At 48.3% G+C, this 18,863-nt stretch overlaps 1 protein-coding gene and 1 non-coding gene across 2 annotated transcripts; both read right to left on the reverse strand.

The window, feature by feature from the left end:
• Positions 1-4,785: 4,785 nt before the first annotated feature.
• On the reverse strand, positions 4,786-4,857 carry TRNAK-UUU. Its single transcript has one exon. It is a non-coding gene; the product is annotated as a tRNA-Lys (tRNA).
• A 489-nt stretch (positions 4,858-5,346) lies between these two features.
• Positions 5,347-16,144, reverse strand: NFATC2IP (nuclear factor of activated T cells 2 interacting protein). Its single transcript, XM_032606203.1, has 8 exons — positions 15,638-16,144; positions 14,269-14,341; positions 11,845-11,959; positions 11,059-11,139; positions 10,780-10,966; positions 9,395-9,539; positions 9,160-9,269; positions 5,347-7,581 (listed from the first exon to the last, which is right to left on the reverse strand). The coding sequence occupies exons 1-8, from the start codon at positions 16,022-16,024 to the stop codon at positions 7,423-7,425; spliced, it is 1,257 nt and encodes a 418-aa protein (XP_032462094.1). The 5' UTR covers positions 16,025-16,144; the 3' UTR covers positions 5,347-7,422.
• Between the last annotated feature and the right edge of the window lie 2,719 nt (positions 16,145-18,863).

Here is an 18,863-nt window from a genome sequence, read left to right on the forward strand (position 1 = left end):
ACTGTGCCATCAGTGAAGTCCCAACAGACAGTTCTTACTCTCTTCCCCACGGTGTCCGGTTGGGGCTTCATACGTGCTCAGTAAGTGTTGGATGAATGAATGAATGGTGAACAGTGGCCCCCGTCCCTACCCTTCGGATTCCCCAACCCAGCTGAGCTTTCCCTACAGACGTTTAAGAAAGTGTCCCCAGACCCCACCGGCCGCGTCTGGAGCCAGTTTTTCCTCACCTCCAACTTGCGCCCTCTGATGGTCTCACTTGGAACAGCCAGGGGCTAAGGAGACTCCTAGCCATGGACGGGGCTCGACCACAGAGCCCTGGCACCAAAACAGCTTTGTTCCTAAGTGCCTCGCCGCCCCAATCGCCAAGCTACAGCTAATAAACATACACTCTAAGTAAAGTTAGTGTAGTTCTATGCAAAGGCAGCTTCAAGACCCCTCTTCCAACCAGACCTCTTAAGTCCCTCTGCCGAAATTCTAGAGTCTCATGTTCTTGGGACCCCTGCAAGAGGCCTTATCAGAAACTCTTGAGTCACTGTCCTGCTTGGCGTTGCCCCAGGAGTACTTCACGTTTCAGAACCTTAAGCCTGGTCTCCCTTTAGGGTCTAAAGGAAAGAGATGGAGAGGAATTTCAGATTGTAGTCACTGAATTTCCTCAGTACTATTGAGCAGCTACTATATGCCTGACATTGTGCTGGGTGTCAGGCAACTGCAGATTTACCTACCCTCATAGAGCTTATCTGAAGGAGCTTTTGCATGCAAAAGGTGCACCTGTGAAATGAGAAGGCAAGCCACTGATTGGAAGGAAGCATTTGCAAAGCATGTATCTGACAAAGGACTTCTATCCAGATGTATAAAGAACTCTTAAAACTCAGTAAGACAAAAACACAATTTTTTAAGTGGGCAAAAGATTTGAACAGACATCTCACAAAAGAAGATATATGCATAGCACAGGGAGATCAGCTCGGTGCTTTGCGACCACCTAGAGGGGGGATGAGGAGGGCGGGAGGAAGATGCAAGAGGGAGGGGATATGGGGATATACATAGGCATATAGCTGATTCAGTTTGTTATACAGCAGAAACTAACACGACACTGTAAAGCAATTATACTCCAATAAAGATGTTTAAAAAAAGATATATGAATGGCCAACAAGTTTATGACACCATTGGTCATTATGGAAGATAGAATTAAAAACACATTAAGATACAGCTATACTAGAATAGCTTAAAAAAATAAACGCACTGGGACTTCCCTGGCAGTCCGGTGGTTAAGACCCTGCACTTCCACTGCAGCGGGCATGTGTTCGATCCCTGGGTGGGAACTAAGATCCTGCATGCCGCAAGGCGTGGCCTAAATAAAGAAATAAATACCCTGATAAAGTACTGGAAATGATATGAATGTTTGTGGGAATGCAAAGAGTACAGCTACTTTGAGAAACAATTAGGCAGTTTCTTTAAAAATTAAACATACAGGGCTTCCCTGGTGGCACAATGATTAAGAATCCGCCTGCCAATGCAGGGGACACGAGTTTGAGCCCTGGTCCGGGAAGATCCCACATGCTGCGGAGCGACTAAGCCCGTGCACCACAACTACTGAGCCTGCGTGCCACAACTACTGAAGCCTGTGTGCCTAGAGCCCATGCTCCACAACAAGAGAAGCCACCGCAATGAGAAGCCTGTGCACAGCAACGAAGAGTAGCCCCCGCTCGCCACAACTAGAGAAAGCCCGCACGCAGCAACGAAGACCCAACGCGGCCAAAAATAAATAAATTTAAAAAAAGTTAAACATACACTTCCCATATGACCCAGCAACTCCACTACTAGGTATCTATCAACAAAAAATGAAAACATATCCAAACAAAAGCCTGTATGTGAATGTCCATAGAAGCATTATTCATCATAGCCAAAAAAATTGAAAAAAACCCATGTGTCCATCGACAGGTGAATAGTATATTGATACAGAGGAACACTGCTCAATGATACATACAGTATGGGTAAATCTCATAAACACTGTGCTAAGTGAGAGACCCCAGACACAAAAGACTGCATACTGTATTATTCCATTCATATAAAATACAGAAAAGGCAAAACTAATGTGACAGAAAGCAGATTAGTGGTTGCCTGGGGCCAGGGGGAGGAGGAGGTACAAAGAGGCACCAGGAAACGTCTGCAGGACTGTGGACATTTACTAAAACTCATTGAACTGTAGACTTAAAATGAGTGAATGCTGAGGCATGTAAATTAAATTCCATTAAGCTAAAAAAAAATTAAAAATCTGTAGTCCAAACACAGTACCTCTGGACATTAATGAAAATAAAACTTTCTGGTTATAAAGACAAATACTTTGATGCTAATTGGTTTTGGCAAATGGGAAAAATATTTGGTTCTTCCCCAAGTATAGGTGACATTTATTTATTTATTTATTTATTTATTTATTTATTTATTTATGGCCACGCCTGCATGTCATGCAGGATCTTAGTTCCCCCACCAGGGATTGAACCTGTGCCCCCTGCAGTGAAAGTGCTGAGTCCTAACCACTGGACCACCAGGGAATTCCCCCAGGTGCCTTTTTTTTTTTTTTTTTGGCTGAGTCAGGTCTTAGTTGTGGTCCATGGGATCTTTATTGAGGCATGCAGGATCTTTTCGTTATGGCGCGCAGTCTGGGTTTCTCTCTAGTTGTGGTGCTCAGGCTTCTCTCTGGTTGTGGCGCTCGGGCTTCTCTCTAGTTGTGGCGTGCGGGTTTTCTCTCTTTCACCCATGCGCGTGGGTTCCAGGGCGCATGGGCTCTGTAGTTTGTGGCATGTGGGCTCTCCCCGTTGAGGCACGCAAGCTCAATAGTTGTGGTGCGAGGACCTAGTTGCGCCACGGCATATGGGATCTTAGTTCCCTGACCAGGGATCGAACCAGCGTCCCCTGCATTGAAAGGCGGATTCTTTACCACTGGACCACCAGGGAAGTCCCCCTCACCCCACCCCCTGCCCAAGGTGCCTTTTAATTTTATGGATCTCTCGATTAAAATTCCTTTAAGTTCAGATAAATAAATATGTCTGTACAGTTCTCTTGGTTTCAACTGGAGCCCAACTTTTGCTCTATTAGCTTTGGAAATTGTGCTTTGTGAAATATAAGTACATGTGGAATTTCTTGGAAAAAAAAGTTCATCCATGACAAGTGCCACAAAAAAGTCTGGCATATGGGTATTATAAGGACCTGATAGCAGGGGCATTTGACCCGGTCAGGGAGGTTTGAGAGCCTCTCTGAAGAAATGGTCCCTGAGCTCTGCAAACAAAAGAAAAGCAAAGAGCATTTCGCTCAACATCCAAGTCTACGAAGATTAACCTGCTTGCAGCAGCTGAGCAACAGCGCACTCGGCGCTTCAGATGCAGAGATTAAGCAGATAACGGGACGCAGCACTCTGCTCCAGACGGAGGAAATTAAGGAGAACAGGATGCTTGTGCTCTGGAACAACAGGCTTTTAGGTAGCTCATATGCATTTCAGGAAGAATTTTAACGAACCCAGCTTCTTGCATCTTCCCATACATAGAAAAGTGCTATAATCATTAACTTGAGAAAACTTCTCTTTATGACCGGCAGTAATCTTTTACCAAAATGTATATTGATTGCTTGTACTCCCTGACCAAAATATTTACATGTAAACTGGTCTCACCCCCGACCTCTTTGGAGCAGTTTTTCAGAGCTATCTGAGAGGCTGTCTCCCAGGCTATAGTGCCCAGTAAGTCCCTGACTAAAACCTCAGATGTGGGGGAGGGGCGGTCATTGACTTTCCAGGAGGGAAAGAAGAGCAGTCCAAGCAGCAGAAAGCATGTGCAAAGGTCCTGTCACAGAAGGCAGCATAATGAACACCAGGGTCTGAAAGCCGTGCAGTGTGGAGAGCAGTGAGAGAGGGAGGCTGGCTGGGGAGCGGGCAGGGAGCAGTCTTCAACAGGCCCACCTGGTTTTCCATCTGGCTCTGCATTCCGTGGCTGTGTGGTCTGGGACAGGTTAATTCATCTTAGCTTGTTTCTCTTCTGTAAAATGGGAATAATAACACCTGCCTCCCAGGATTGCTCTGAGGATGAATGAGATTAGGAAAAGTGCCAAGCTGTGGCACCAGATCAGGGCTCCTTAAAGTTTTGTTTTTTTTTTTTTTGCGGTACGCGGGCTTCTCACTGTTGTGGCCTCTCCCGTTGCGGAGCGCAGGCTCCGGACACGCAGGCTCAGCGGCCATGGCTCACGGGCCTAGCCGCTCTGCGGCATTGTGGGATCTTCCCAGACCGGGGTACAAACCAGTGTCCCCTGCATCGGCAGGTGGACTCTCAACCACTGCGCCACCAGGGAAGCCCTCCTTAAAGTTTTGAATGTTTCTAATCAGGGGAGTTTTAGAAAGATTCCCTGACGAGTGATCAATCTCTTTGATCAAAAGGATGAATAATCACTCCATCGTTGAAGAAATGCAAATCCTTTTACAATGAGTAGTCTTTCCCATTTCTTCCCCAGATTAAGCACTGGGGAAGATGAGGAAACTGGAACCTTCTAGCACTTGCTAATGGATTTATAAAGAGGTCCAGTTACTTGTACTCAAGAGAAAATGGGTAGGTGCACATCCAGTGATCTGTGATTCCATTCCTGGATATAAACCTGAGAAAAATCCCACTCGGGGTCACCACAATATTGCCTGTGATAGCAACATACTGGGGGGCTAGAACGGGGTTTGGTTACAAGTGACAGAAATCCTCCAATAGCAGTGATTTTTTTTTTTTTTTTTTGGCCACACGGCTTGCAGGATCTTAGTTCCCTGGCTAGGTTTTGAACCCGGGCCCCAGCAGTAAAAGTGCCAAGTCCTAACCACTGGACCACCAGGGAATTACCACCCGATAGCAGTGATTTAAACAAGACAGGAAGTTCCCCTTCACGCCAAAGCCCAGAGGTCAGTAGTGCAGGGCTGGTAAGACGCTGCATGGAAGCTCAGACCCAGGCGCCTTCTCTCCTTGTCCTGCCCTGCATGGCTTCCTTCCCCAAGGTCACCTTGTGTCAGTAGGGATGCTCCACTTCCAGTGAGCAGCAGGAAGAAAGCCAAAGAGAGGGGCACACACTGCCCGCTTAGGGACGTGTCCTGGAAGTCGCGCACCTTCCTCTGAATTGGCATTTGGCCGCACTTGGCTACAGTGGAGGCTGGCAAGCACTGTCTTCGTTCTGAATTCTCTGTGCTTTGCTAAAAACCAGGGGTTCTGTTACCCTGGGGGGAGGAAGAATAGGTGTGAGGGGACAACAAACGGTCTCAGCCACAGGGGTCATGGGGAGGGGGTGGTCACGGGAAGGACAGAGAGACAGAAATCCTCAAATATACACAAGTTGAATGTACTCCCGTTTATTCTGTTGAGATTGAACATATTTTAATTTTAATGTGTTCAGACTTATTAATGGACATAAAATATCTGAAAAAGAGAGTTATACCATATCACGGATTATTTAAATGTTAAAAAATTTTCTTTCTCTATTTCCCACATTGTAAGTTCAAAGGAATACCACATTCCAACAAAAAACTCTTTAAAGAGAGTGATATGTTTTTGCCAAAATTATACCACCTATCAGTGGAAAATTCATGGCTTTATTAGTAGACGGTGCTGAGAAAACTGGCTCATTATATGGTGAAACTAAAACTTGGATCTCATAGACAAAGGTAAATTTCAAACATTTCAGCAGCCAGTACAGCCTGGCATTAACCAATGAGAACAAATATTTGACCATGCAAAGCAGATGCCAGCACATACCAGTGTGTACTGGCTGGACTTCAGCCTGTTATTAGTGGCCTAAATGTGAAAGAAAAGCTAATAAACTAACAGAAGAAAATGTAAAATATCTTAACTACTTTTAAATAAGAAATCAAAAAGCAACAAATGATATAACAAAATAGTTAATTTATCTACATTAAAATTAAGAATTTCTGTTCAGTGAAGGACACCCCTGAATATACAAACACAAGTGCCACTTTGAGAGTTTTTTGCAACTGCCCAGGAATATACGAAGAACTTTTGAGAGTAAACAAACAGAAAAAAGATAGGAAGCCCCCATGAGAAAATGAGCAATTCACACAAAGGGAAACCAGAAAAGCTGACAGGTATATAAAGAAATTCCCCAAATTACTGGTGATCAGATGAATGTACATTAAAATACAGCACCACTTTACACCCAACAGACCAGCAAAAATTAGAAAGCTGGGCAGTAGCAAGTGCTGGTGAGGATGAGGAGAAACAGGAAGCTTTAAGTGGGAGAGTCAATGACCATTCTGAAAACAAATAGAGAAATTAACCTGTCCGACCCATACTCCCGTCCTGGGTACCTCTGCCAGAGAACTTTTCACAAAATATGGAAGGGGACACATAAAAAGATGTTCATGCTGAGGAGTTGGAGGCACCCAGGTGTCCACCACTTAGCAAGTGTGTAAGCAAAATGCAGTTGACACCCACCATGGAATACCTCAGAGCAGTTCAAAGAAATAAAGGTGATGTTGAGTGAAAAAAGCTACAGCACAAGATCTACAGCATGACACTACATGTGGAAAAAGTATATTCACACATACAACGTGGCATTTTTCGAGGATACATTCACATTCAAAAACATGTAATCAACACATTAAAATGGACGCTTACGGGAGAGGATGGAGTGAAGGGGAAAAGCCATAAAACCAGAGAAGCCTTGCGTGGACTGGAATCCTGAGATCCAAAACCAAAAGGCTCAAGGTGCTCAATTATGCCTTAAATAATGTGTGTGCATCAGGAAGGTGGCTTGAAAGGGTCCTGGGGTGAGGAAGACACCCAAGCCTGAGAATCTACTATATTCTTCAAAAGAATAACCCATCGTCTGCCTCTGCTGAAGCTAATACACGTGTGAGCTCGATCATCTAGTTTCCTGCAGGCTGAGGAGCCACACCCCTGTATGTGCCTCAAGCAAACTTCACCCCCACCCCCCCAACGACACTGAGGCCACTGCTGGTCCTGGACGTGGCATAAATGCCAGGCCTGGAATCCCATAGCAGGGATTTCATGTTGATTTCAACTCACTCTTTCAATAGGAGCAGTCTCATAAAAGAGACATTTCGGTAAAGGAAAGGGTGATGGTGGAGGGGAAAGGGTGAGGGTAAGGGATACCTTCTCCATGTCCCAGGGGACTGCAAAACTCAGCACACCCTGTGGATGGAGCCACAGTCCTCCCAGGGCAGCAAGGACCACCATACAACTAATCAGGTAGCTAACGGCTTGAAACCAGGGTCGACGGGGCGGGGCGGGGGTGGTCCAAGATCACTCCTTGATTTTGCTTCAGCTTCAGGATAAGTTCTACCTCAGTTTCAGCTAGCCCTTATGATGGGGCCAAAAGGGGGCAGCCGCTCTCCCCAAGTCCAAGCTGGGCCTCTAAACAGGGAGTGGAGTTTCAGCTCCAGACCTCGATGAGGTCCCCGGATTCCATGCCCAGGTCAGCCGGCAGCTCCTTGCCTGAAAGCTTTGTCCCATCAAAAAAGAAGGAGAGCTTGTGGCCCGAGAGTCCCATGGCCTCCTCGTAGCGGGACATGAGGGTCTTGAGAGGAGAATCCTGGATGGAGAGGAAAAACTGGATGTAAGAATTTGAAAAGAGGGGCTGAGGAGAACTTGTAGGGACAGACAGAGGACTTGCGACAGGGAGGACAAGGGGACAAGTCAAGTCAGAGCCCACGGAGGGAAAGGCAACTGGCCGAAGAGGCCAGCAGCAAGCTGGTTCCTCTCTAGGGAGCTGGGCCACAGAGCCCAGGACTGGGATGTTGGCTGTGGGTCAGGCAGGTTCTCCAAAGCCGGTCTCCTCACCTACGATGGAGGCATGAATCACAAGGAGGAAGCCAGCCGGGCTGTGGCTTCTGACCCAAGCTGGGGGCCAGGCGCTCCCACTGAAATGGATGTATAACCCTAGCCAAGTGCTATGGGTTGATTGTGTCCCCCAAAAAAGATACCTTGTGGTCTTAACCCCTGGTAAATGTGCATGTGACCTCATTTGGAAGATGTTGTCAAGATAAGATGAGGTCATACTCGAGACTGGTGTGCGTATAAGAGAAAACAGACACACAGAGAGACACACAGGGAGAACGTCATGTGAGGAAAGAGGCAGAGACTGGAGTGATGCAGCTGTGAGCCAAGGACTGCCAGCCACCACCAGAAGCTAGGAGGAAGCAAGGAAGGATTCTACCTAGAGTCTCTGAGGGAGCATGACCCTGCTGACAACTTTTCTTTTTTTATAGTTGATTTACAATATTTTATTAGTTATAGGTTTACAACATCATGATTCAATATTTTTATAGATTATACTCTATTTAAAGTTATTATAAAATAATGGCTATATTCCCCTCTTCTGTCCAATATATCTTTTTTTTAACATCTTTATTGGAGTATAATTGCTTTACAATGGTGTGTTAGTTTCTGCTTTATAACAAAGTGAATCAGCTATACATAAACATATATCCCCATATCTCCTCCTTCTCACGTCTCCCTCCCACTCTCCCTATCCCACCCCTCTAGGTGGACACAAAGCACCGAGCTGATCTCCCCGTGCTATGCAGCTGCTTCCCACTAGCTATCTATTTTATATTTGGTAGTGTATATATGTCATTGCCACTCTCTCACTTCGTCCCACCTGCTGACAACTTGATTTCGTATCTGTAGCCTCCAGAACTGTGAAAGAATACATTTCTATTGTTTTAAGCCACCCAGTTTGTTGTATTTTGTTATAGCAGCTCTCAGAAACTAATACGGCCAAGTTACTCCACCTCTATAGAGGTTGGCTTCCGTATTTGTTAGATGAGGGTAACAACAGTGCTTTCCCATATAAGATTGTTGTGAAACTCAATAATATCCTGAATGTGAAGTAAATATCCTTAGCACAGGGACTGTCACTTCTTTTGTAATTATGATGGGTTTTATTGGTTACTGTCCAAGGGTGATTTTGACTTCAACCAGGAGTTAGGAGACCAGAGCCAGGCTCCCAGCAGAAGTGGGAGGGAAATTGAACACTGGGCTTTTTCCACTATCTAGGATGGGTGGGGACCCAAGACCACAGAGGGCAGTGACTCCATCCTCCACCCACTGACACAAGAGACCACAGAGCACGGGGCAAGGGGCACAGAGAGCCAACTCCCCCACTCACTCGAGGCAGTGAGACTTCCAGCAGCTGGTGCTTCTCCTTCCCCTGCACCCGCAGCTGGAGCAGGTGGGACTTCTCTGCAACATCCGGAGAACTTGCTAGCACCACGCAGTCTGTGGGGGGCAGGATCGGGAAGCCAGGCCTAAGCGGGGGTTGGAAGCAGGGTCCCCTCTGGGCCTCTTCCCATATCCCCTCCCTGTGGCAAAAGCCTCCTCAAGCCCCCCTGCCTTCCTCTCACCAATGATGTCAGCCACTCCAAGCTTTAGGGTCCTGGGGGTGGCGGTAGGGGACAGCTCTGTCTCTCCGAAGAGCAAGAGGATCCTGCTTGGGGATACCCCAAGACGGCCGGCCATGTGGTCCACCACACTCTGGAGGGGCTCCGACTGGGAGGGGGACAAGAAGTGAAGGAGGCCTTCCTGCCTTGATGTGCTTCCCCCCACCCACCCCCAGTTTCTGGCCTTAACTACTTGCTGAATTCCTCATCTGTGAGTTCCACCATATTTACCTGGCAAGGCATAAAATAAAATCATGTTAATAAGGGGTTCAGGCAAGTGACACAAAGACATGAAGGAGCCATGAGTTAGGAGAGAAAAGGGAGTGGTGGGGATTGCGGCCAACCAGAACTGGATACGCCCCATCTAAACAGGCCAGCTGTTCCGCAGTTCCAGCAGATTGGTACCATGTAGGAATATGGGCCAGGTACTGTATCTTCCTATTTAAGAGAAACCAGAAATCTGGACCCTGGTACAAAATCACCCATTGCAAAGGTTGGCGATGAACTCATATGTTCATGTGAGTCATACATGGGACTTCCCTGGGGGTCCAGTGGTTAAGACTCCACACTTCCACCTCAAGGGGTGCGGGATCGATCCCTGGTTGGGGAAGTTCTGCATGCCGTGAAGTGCAGCCAAAAAAATAAATAAATAAAAGCACCGTACAGCACAAAAGAAGAAGAAGCATGGGACTTCCCACTTAGTCCAGTGGCTAAGATTCTGCGTTCCCAATGCAGGGGGTTCGATCCCTGGTCAGGGAACTAAGATCTCGCATGCCACACAGCAAGGGCAAAAAAAAAAAAAGAAGAAGAAGAAGAAGCACAGTTGATAAGGCCATGGGCTGCCAGTTCACAAGCCCTGGCTTAGTTGCTTGCCTGATGCATGGTTACTGCTCGATAAATGGTCACTTCTGTTATCATTCTTGTTTTGGAATTGGAGTCATCCCTACAAAAAGAGTAGCCTTCATCAGGAAGCTAGCGGGGATCGGAATGACCAAGTGACATCTGGGTGTCCAAGGCAGTCAGAGCAAGCACAAGAGGGAAGCACAGGGTCCGAGGGAAGGAAAGAGGGGGGGATGCACCCTGGGGAGGGGCTACCAAGCAAAGCTGCTTAGGATGTTTTAGTGGAGGCTTGAAAACGGGTGGGAAGTTTGCCAGAAAGAGAGGGGAGAGGGAGGAAAAAAATCTCCCAAGGGGAAGAGTGAGCACAAAGGCGCACAGGGCTGAACAAGCGCTGGGCAGCTCCAGACAGCAGGATGGGCAAAGGAAGCCACGGTCCCTTCTGCCCAGACACCACAGTCCCTCCACAGACAGTTCCTGGGACCCTTCTCCCAGGCTCTTCAGGCACTTACCATTCTGATGGGCAATCTGACCAGGTCAGTCCGGCACTGGATTTTGAGCGGCAAGAGCCGAGGGTTCTCTGGGAGAGTGGGCCCCTCCAGTAGGACCACCTCATCCTCTTGGCTCAGGTGGTCCTGGCCCTGGGGCTGCTTGGGACTCAGGCAGGAACGGAGATCTTGGAGGCGCTTGTTCACCTCTCTGGGGTGCAGAAAGAACTGTGGGTCAGTCAGGGTGGGCCCCCTCCACCCTGCCCCTCTCCACCCCAGCCCAGAGTCCCCTGCCCTTGGTACCTTAACTTCTGGAGTGCCCGAGTATGCTTCCTGCTGTTGGTCCGTGGCAGACGTGGAGGCAAAGGTGAGGTGTCCTGAACCCTGTAGAGATAAAAGAGGGACAGGATGGAGAAAGAGGTGAGACCCCAGCCCCACACCTCTCCTCATGGGACCCCTGGGGACCAGAGGGGTACCTGGAGAATCAAGAGAGAGCATCTTCCGGTGACATCCATCTTATGGGAAGACAGGGGGAGGTAAGGACAGGGAAAACCTGAGTCATAATTTTTATATTTATATGACCCAAATATGAGGGAGGAGAATGCCTAACTTTTAAGATAAGTTACTTCCCAGGTAAATGTCTGATAACATCCAAATGACACCAAGCACTTACTATCGGCCAAGGGTTAACTCTTAATTTACCCCAAAATTCTGACCCAGGTACCACTATTATCCCCATTTTACAGAAGAGAAAATTGAAGCACAGAGAGGCTGGCTAAGAGACAGCTGCCGGATTTGAACCACAGGGCAGTCTGCAGAGCCACACGCTTCACCCCTGCATCACTACTTTCTTAGACACAAAGCTGAAATCTCCGCTTCCTGGCGGGTCCTGAGGGCCCGCTGTCATCCTCTGATGGGGCTCACCTCTTCTTTCCCCCAAGAAGGGCTTCATTCCTCACCTGAGCCTCAAGACTCCTTCCGTCCTTCTCCTTACCCTTTGAGGAGCCAGCCAAGGGTTCTGCCTGCCTCAGCCTAGCCCCCCCAACTCCCTTTCTGCTCCAGCGGCCCCAGGGCCCTCGCCTCACTCACAGTAACATCTCTTTCTTCTCTTCTCCATCCTTACTCCTCAGCTTCTTCTTCCAGGGAGAATTGGGACGTGGGGAATCCTCAGCGTGGAGACTGCTGGAATCTGCCACGTCCACCTCTGGGGACAGAGCAGGAGGAAGTGGAAAGGGTTAGCCAAGAGAGGTCAGCGGTAGGCCAAGGAGAGACAAGTCAGGGGCTTCAGAAGGTTCTGAGAAAGGAGGAGACTAAGGGAGCCCCAGACACACACAATCACTGGGGAAGGGCTCAAGGGGTGTGAGTCAAAAGGGAAAAGCCTACCTCAGAGAGAAGAATGAACTGGAGCCTGACAGATTAGAGCAAGAGAGTGTCAGAACTTCATGCTAAGGCATGAGACAGTGGTGAGTGTGGACAGTCGGAAAGTGGCTCACCCCAACTGAAGCATGCTCTTCTCACTTTTGATCACGTGCACCCCACAAATGAAGAACACTGAGCACACAACCCGGAAAATAGGTATTTACTTAATACACATATACTACTTACTATACAGGGACATACTAGTATATATGTTATGAAACATACACTAAAACAAATGTCAAAGGATGGTTTTTTTTTTCTAATACTTCTCTTATTTTCTTCCCATACTCAGTTTGGTGGGCACAGAGAGACTGTGACTCTGGGGTGGAGGAGGGGGTGTGGGGCAGGGAGGGAATGAGGTAAAGAGGTAAGTATAGGCCTTCTGAGCCTACATTTCTCAAATTTCATCCGTATGTCATTGCCATATTTTGCCATATCTCTGTATTATTTAATATCTTTCTTTCTTTCTTAAGTTTATTTATTTTTAGCTGCGTTGGGTCTTCGTTGCTGCGTGTGGGCTTTCTCTAGTTGCGGCAAGCGGGGGTACTCTTCGTTGCGTGCGTGGGCTTCTCATTGTGGTGGCTTCTCTTGCTGCGGAGCTCAGGCTCTAGGCGCGCAGGCTTCAGTAGCTGTGGCATGTGGGCTCAGCAGTTGTGGCTCACAGCCTCTAGAGTGCAGGCTCAGTAGCTGCGGCGCACGGGCTTAGTTGCTCCGCGGCATGTGGGATCTTCCCAGGCCAGGGCTCGAACCCGTGTCCCCTGCATTGGCAGGCGGATTCTTAACCACTGTGCCACCAGGGAAGTCCTAATATCTTTCTTTAAATCACTCATTTTAACTTGAATATCTTATAAAAGGAAATCAGGTATAATATTCTAAACTACAGAAGCTTTTTTCCATTTGCTTACCACACGATCATCATTAACCATAAGATAGTTACTGTGAATACAAAACAATGATAATGAATCCTAGATCAGTGGTTCTCAGAGGCAATTTTGCCTCCTGGGGGACATGTGGCAATGTCTGTAGACAATTTTGGTTGTCACAATGAGGGGAGGAAGGGGCTGGGGTGTGATACTGGGATCTGGTGGGTAGAGGTCAGGATGTTGCTAAACATCCCACAGGGCACAGGACAGCCCCAAACAAAGAATGATCCAGTCCAAATGTCAGTAGCACCGAGGTTGTGAAATCCTGTCCTAGTAGCTGCCAGAGGCCTGAGATTCTGCGTTTCTGACAAACTCCTGGAAGATACCCAACATTCCTGGGTCCACATTTTGAGTGGCAAGGACAGAGGTGCCTTTGTACTTCTCTGTTCCAGGTACCATATATGCAAACCATATATGTAGCCCAAGAGGGGGCTTTCTATATATTCTCTTTAATTAAGTCTCACCAGAATCCTTTGACATAGGTCCATTTTTTATCCCCATTTTGCTGATGAGGAAATTGAAGCATTGAGAGATTAACTCACCCAAGGTCACACAGCTACTAAGGGGTAGAACTTGCATTCAAACCAGGCCCGCTGGTTCCCAAATCAGCTCTTAATCACCCTGCCATACTCCCTCATGGTGCAAAAGTCTTAGTCCAAGGTCTGCATTTGCCGACTGGATCGCTTCCCTATTAGACTTGATTCCTACTCACTGCCCTTGAGTGGTTTGCAAAAATCACATCACTGAGGGAGAATAAAGGCTGGGCAGCCCTGAAAAGATTCAAATAACACCCTGCTGGCTCCAGAGTGTTCCCAAGACACTTGTCGAAGATGTAACAAGATGTTACAGGTTCTTAACACTTCCCCCTCCCCTGTTCCCAGGATTACAGAATCAGAATCTCTGGGGCTGGCACCTGGAAATCTGTATATTAGCTCACTCTTATGCCTATTAGAGTTGGCGGAAGGGTGTTTTGACAGCATTTTCTGTGCCTTCTGGTTAACAATCCAGCTCCTTTCAGGACTGGAGCTTTTTCTGGCTAGGATGCAGGAGTCGCCTCTCCCATGTCCTTCCCCTGAGCCTCAGGAAACAACTAACTGCAGGGATGTAAACTCCAGAAAGTCTCCTCAAAGAGGCCAGCGCTGGGCACCTCTCCCTAGAAGCCCTCCCTTACCTTCCTCAGTCTCTGGGGGGCAGAATTTCAGGAGGGACGTGTGGTCTGGGATGAGGTGGAGGCTGCTTTTCACCTGCAAAGAAAAAGTAGATCAGTCCCAAATCCTCCCTCCACTTAAAGAGAAAACTGGGGTCGATTCTTCCCTCACACCCAGGCCTCCTCCTCCAGCTCCCAAGTCCTCCCTAAGGATGTAGACATTACAGCCCTCCCACAGGGACTCAGGAGCTCAGCTTCCCCAGGATCCAAAATTGTAGTACCCTACCGTACGGTATCACTTATATGTGGAATCTAAAATATGACACAAACGAACATATCTACAAAGCAGAAACAGACTCACAGACATAGAGAACACACTTGTGGTTGCCAAGGGGAAGGGGGGAGGGGGGAGGGATGGACTGGGAGTTTGGGGTTAGTAGATGCAAACCATTACATATAGAATGGATGGACAACAAGGTCCTACTGGATAGCACAGGGAACTATATTCAATGTCCTGGGATAAGCCATAATGGAAAAGAATATAAAAGAGAATGTGTAGGGCTTCCCTGGTGGCGCAGTGGTTGAGAGTCTGCCTGCCAATGTAGGGGACACGGGTTCATGCCTCAGTCCGGGAAGATCCCACATGCCGCGGAGCGGCTGGGCCCGTGAGCCATGGCCGCTGAGCCTGCGCGTCCGGAGCCTGTGCTCCGCAACAGGAGAGGCCGCGGCAGCGAGAGGCCCGCGTAGAGGGAAAAGAAAAAAAAAAAAAAAGAAGAATGTGTATACATACATGTATAACTGAATCACTTTGCCATACAGCAGAAATTAACACAACATTGTAAATCAACTACACTTCAATTTAAAAAAATGAGTACTCTGACTCCGACACCCCTTTCCCTAATGCACTGTAAGGATGCAAGCTTAGCTCCCCTTTTTTACGAAGCTGCTAGCCATCTGCTATCTTAGAATCCTTGGGAATCTCAGCCCCCTAGCTCACCCTACCACGTGGGGACTCCAGGCTCCTGGAGCCCCCAGTTCTCTCTGAACTTCCATGGACCCCAGTCCCCATCTTCCTGGATCTTTAGCAATGGGCCCCAACCTTAAAACCCAATATGCCCCAAATCCCAGCCCTAGGAGCCTCAACTCTTCTCTGAACGAATCCCAAACCCTTAGGCTCTCTATACCCCCGACACTCCAGCTCCTGGGAATCCCAAACTCCCAGCACACTCCAAACCCCTTCACCTCCCCAATTTACGGAAACCCCAGGAACCCTGCCCCCAAGGCTCCTAGCCCCTGCTTCCGTTTAGTCTCCCAAGACCAATCCTAGAACCCTACCCTCAACATTTCTAAACCCAGCCCTTCCGCGCTAGCCCTCTCGGGGACCCGCGTGCACCTTCTCGGAGTACACTGGAACCGCCGGTGCCTCCTCGGGATCCAGCAGCAACCGCCGCCGCCGCCTGACCAAGACCCGAGGGGTTTCAGCCGGCCGTGCGTCCGCCCCTTCGCTGTCACTGTCGCTGTCGTCCCGGGGCGCGGCCGGCACGGGGGGTTCCGGGAGCGGGACCTCGGCCGGGTCCGCAGCGCCCCGCGCCGTTGCGACCTCCAAGACATCCTCATCGCTGTCGCTGACCAAGTCCACAAGTACCGAGTCCAGGGTGCGCCGGGCTGGCGATCGTTGAGCGCCAGGACGCCAGCCACGGCCGCCCCGGGATCCCCGAGCCCCTCGGCCGACACCGCCGCCGGTGGGCCGCCGGCCCTTTTTCCTCACCGGCTCCGCCATGGCACACACCCGGCTGCCACAGTCGCCCGCCTCTAGCCAACTCGCCTGGCCCCCTCCAGCGGCTTCCGCCCTTCATTGGGTGAACTGCCTGCTAATCAGCACCTCTCCCCGCCCACACCCCCCGGATCCACCTCTCCGCCTTTTCACTGGTCGCTGCACCCGCCCATCACACATTCACCACTGAAACCAAGGCGCCAAAGATTCCAATCAGCCTCGGCGCAATCGGCGTAGGTTTCGACTCGTCCCGGCTCACCCATTGGCCTGACCATCCTTCTACAAGCCCCGCCCACTGAAGAGAGTCTTTTTCCTGGTTGGTGGAGGAGCGGGGCATCCTGGGAATTGTAGTCTGCAAGCCCTCAGGCTAGAGTGGAAGGAGTCCGGCTGGGAATTGCTTTTAGAAACCGCAGACCTCACGGGTATCCCGTTTATTCTTTCCCCCAACCGCTTGGTGGGCTGCGTAATTCCCCTCGACGCCGACCCCTCGCACACGACCCCTCCTCACGTACAGAATCCGCACAATACGACCCTGAACCAACACTTCAATACCGCGCAACTCTCCGCATAACCTTCGACAGCATACATACCTTCCCTCACACTGGAGGTCCCGACAGACACTTTTCACGGGCAAAGTCAACCCAACATACACTCTTGCAACACCCTCCCACAACGTACACCTAAGCACAGCGCGCCTCACAAACACCTGGAAGGGCAAATACAAGTGAAAAGTAAGAGGCTTAATTCTCCCTGTTGAAAATAAGGGACGTGACTTCTCCCCCTTCTCCCTTTTCTTTCAGAATTTCTTTCTTGGAACTTTTCAAAATGTATGTAAATCTTTGTAATGGCTAACTAAGCCTCTTGCCAGTCTCATAATTCAGAACTCCAGGACCTGGGAGACATTTTCTTTTTAATTTAAGTTTAGTTGATTTACAATGTTGTGTTTCTGGTGTACAGCAAAGTGCTTCAGTTTTCTATATATTTTCTTTCTCAGATTCTTTTCCATTATAGTTTATTACAAGATATTGAATATAGTTCCCTGTGCTATGCAATAGGACCTTGTTGTTTATCTATTTTATATTTAGTAGTTTGTATCTGCTAATCCCAAACTCCTAATTTATTCCACCCCCCACCCCACTCCCTTTCCCCTTTGGTAACCATAAGTTTGTTTTCTATGTCTGTGAGTCTGTTCCTCTTTTGTAAATAAGTTCTGGAGCCATCTTTTTGAAATGCAAGCATCAGGGGAAATAGCTCCCAATCTCCCCATCTCCCAGCTCCAGCGGGAGAATAACAGCGTAACTTCATGGAGGCTCTGCTGCAACATACAAAACCACCTCCCATCAAAAATACCGTAAAGCAACTACACTCCAATAAAAATTTTTTAAAAAAAGAAAAGAAACGAAACTAGATAAATCAGACTCTAGGAAAAAAAAAAAGATGTCATAAGTTTGTCTTGCCCTTGGATAAAAGCCAATCACCATGATAAAGTTAGGATGATCTACGTGTGCCTAAAGGTAATGTCAAGTCTTCTTACTTGAGGCCTAGTCATTGTTTATCTTGAAAACAAGATATGGGTTTTGAAAACTTATCTTGAAAACAGGATAATGGGTGGTATCTGCTTAGCTATATAAAATGGTGAGATTTCTTTCTGCTTTTGCAATCCATCTCTCAGGGGATTGCCTGTAACGTGCCTGGCATTCTGTTTAATGCTTATTCAATAATAAAACTGTTTTCTCAAACGTATGGACACCAAGGGGGGAAAGTGGCGGTGGAGGGTGGTGGTGGGGTGCGGTGGCGGTGGGATGCAGTGGGAGATTGGGATTGACACATATACATTAATATGTATAAAATAGATAACTAATAAGAACGTGCTGTATAAAAAATAAATTAAATAAAATTCAAGTATTCAAAAAAATAATAATAAAACTGTTTTCTGTCTCTACTACCTCTGTGTAGAGGTTTTCTGGGTGGGAAGAAGGTTTTGTTTTTTCATTTTATTTCCCCAACACACCCACCAACGACATTGCATACCTCAGAGGCTACATATCCTCCACACATCTACTGTATCCACAACTCCTGTACAACATGCACCCCAACGCAGCACAGATGTAACCGATCAGGACCCTATGGGGACTTCCTGGGACAGGCCCTCCCCCCATATCTTCTGCTTTAGCTCCTCTCTGAAGTATTGATACCTAGATAACAATATTTGATGCACACTTCCTAAGTTGTTTTACAGATGTGAAAACCCCCCACCAGGACTTGGGGCAGTGGTTAAGAATCTGCCTGCCAATGCAGGGGACACGGGTTCGAGCCCTGGTCAGGGAAGATCCCACATGCCGTGGAGCAACTAAGCCCGTGCGCCACAACTACTGAGCCTGCGCTCTAGAGGCCGTGAGCCACAACTACTGAGCCCACGCGCCTAGAGCCCTGCTCCGCAACAGGAGAAGCCACAGCAATGAGAAGCCCACGCACCTCAACAAAGAGTAGCCCCTGCTCAGCCCCCGCTCGCTGCAACTAAAGAAAGCCCGTGTGCAGCAACGAAGACCCAACGCAGCCATAAATAAATAAATAAAAATTTAAAACTATGTTTTGCCCAAACCATCTGGGGAGCTCCAGGCTTTTTAGGGCAGGAGCCACCTGTCTCCTCACAGAGCCCTGAATAAACCTTTCTCTGCTCCAAACCTCGATGTTTTGGTTTGTTTGGCCTCACTGTGCATTGGGCACACGAACTTGCGCGCTAACACAGACACACCCCTCCTACACTTCACACCTCCCATATTGCCTCCAACTGCATGACCCCCGTTGGCCTTAGAAATAAAAGTCAGTTATTCTACCAGCAAGA

Source organism: Phocoena sinus, chromosome 15 (assembly GCF_008692025.1).
Source record: "Phocoena sinus isolate mPhoSin1 chromosome 15, mPhoSin1.pri, whole genome shotgun sequence".
NCBI lineage: Eukaryota > Metazoa > Chordata > Mammalia > Artiodactyla > Phocoenidae > Phocoena > Phocoena sinus.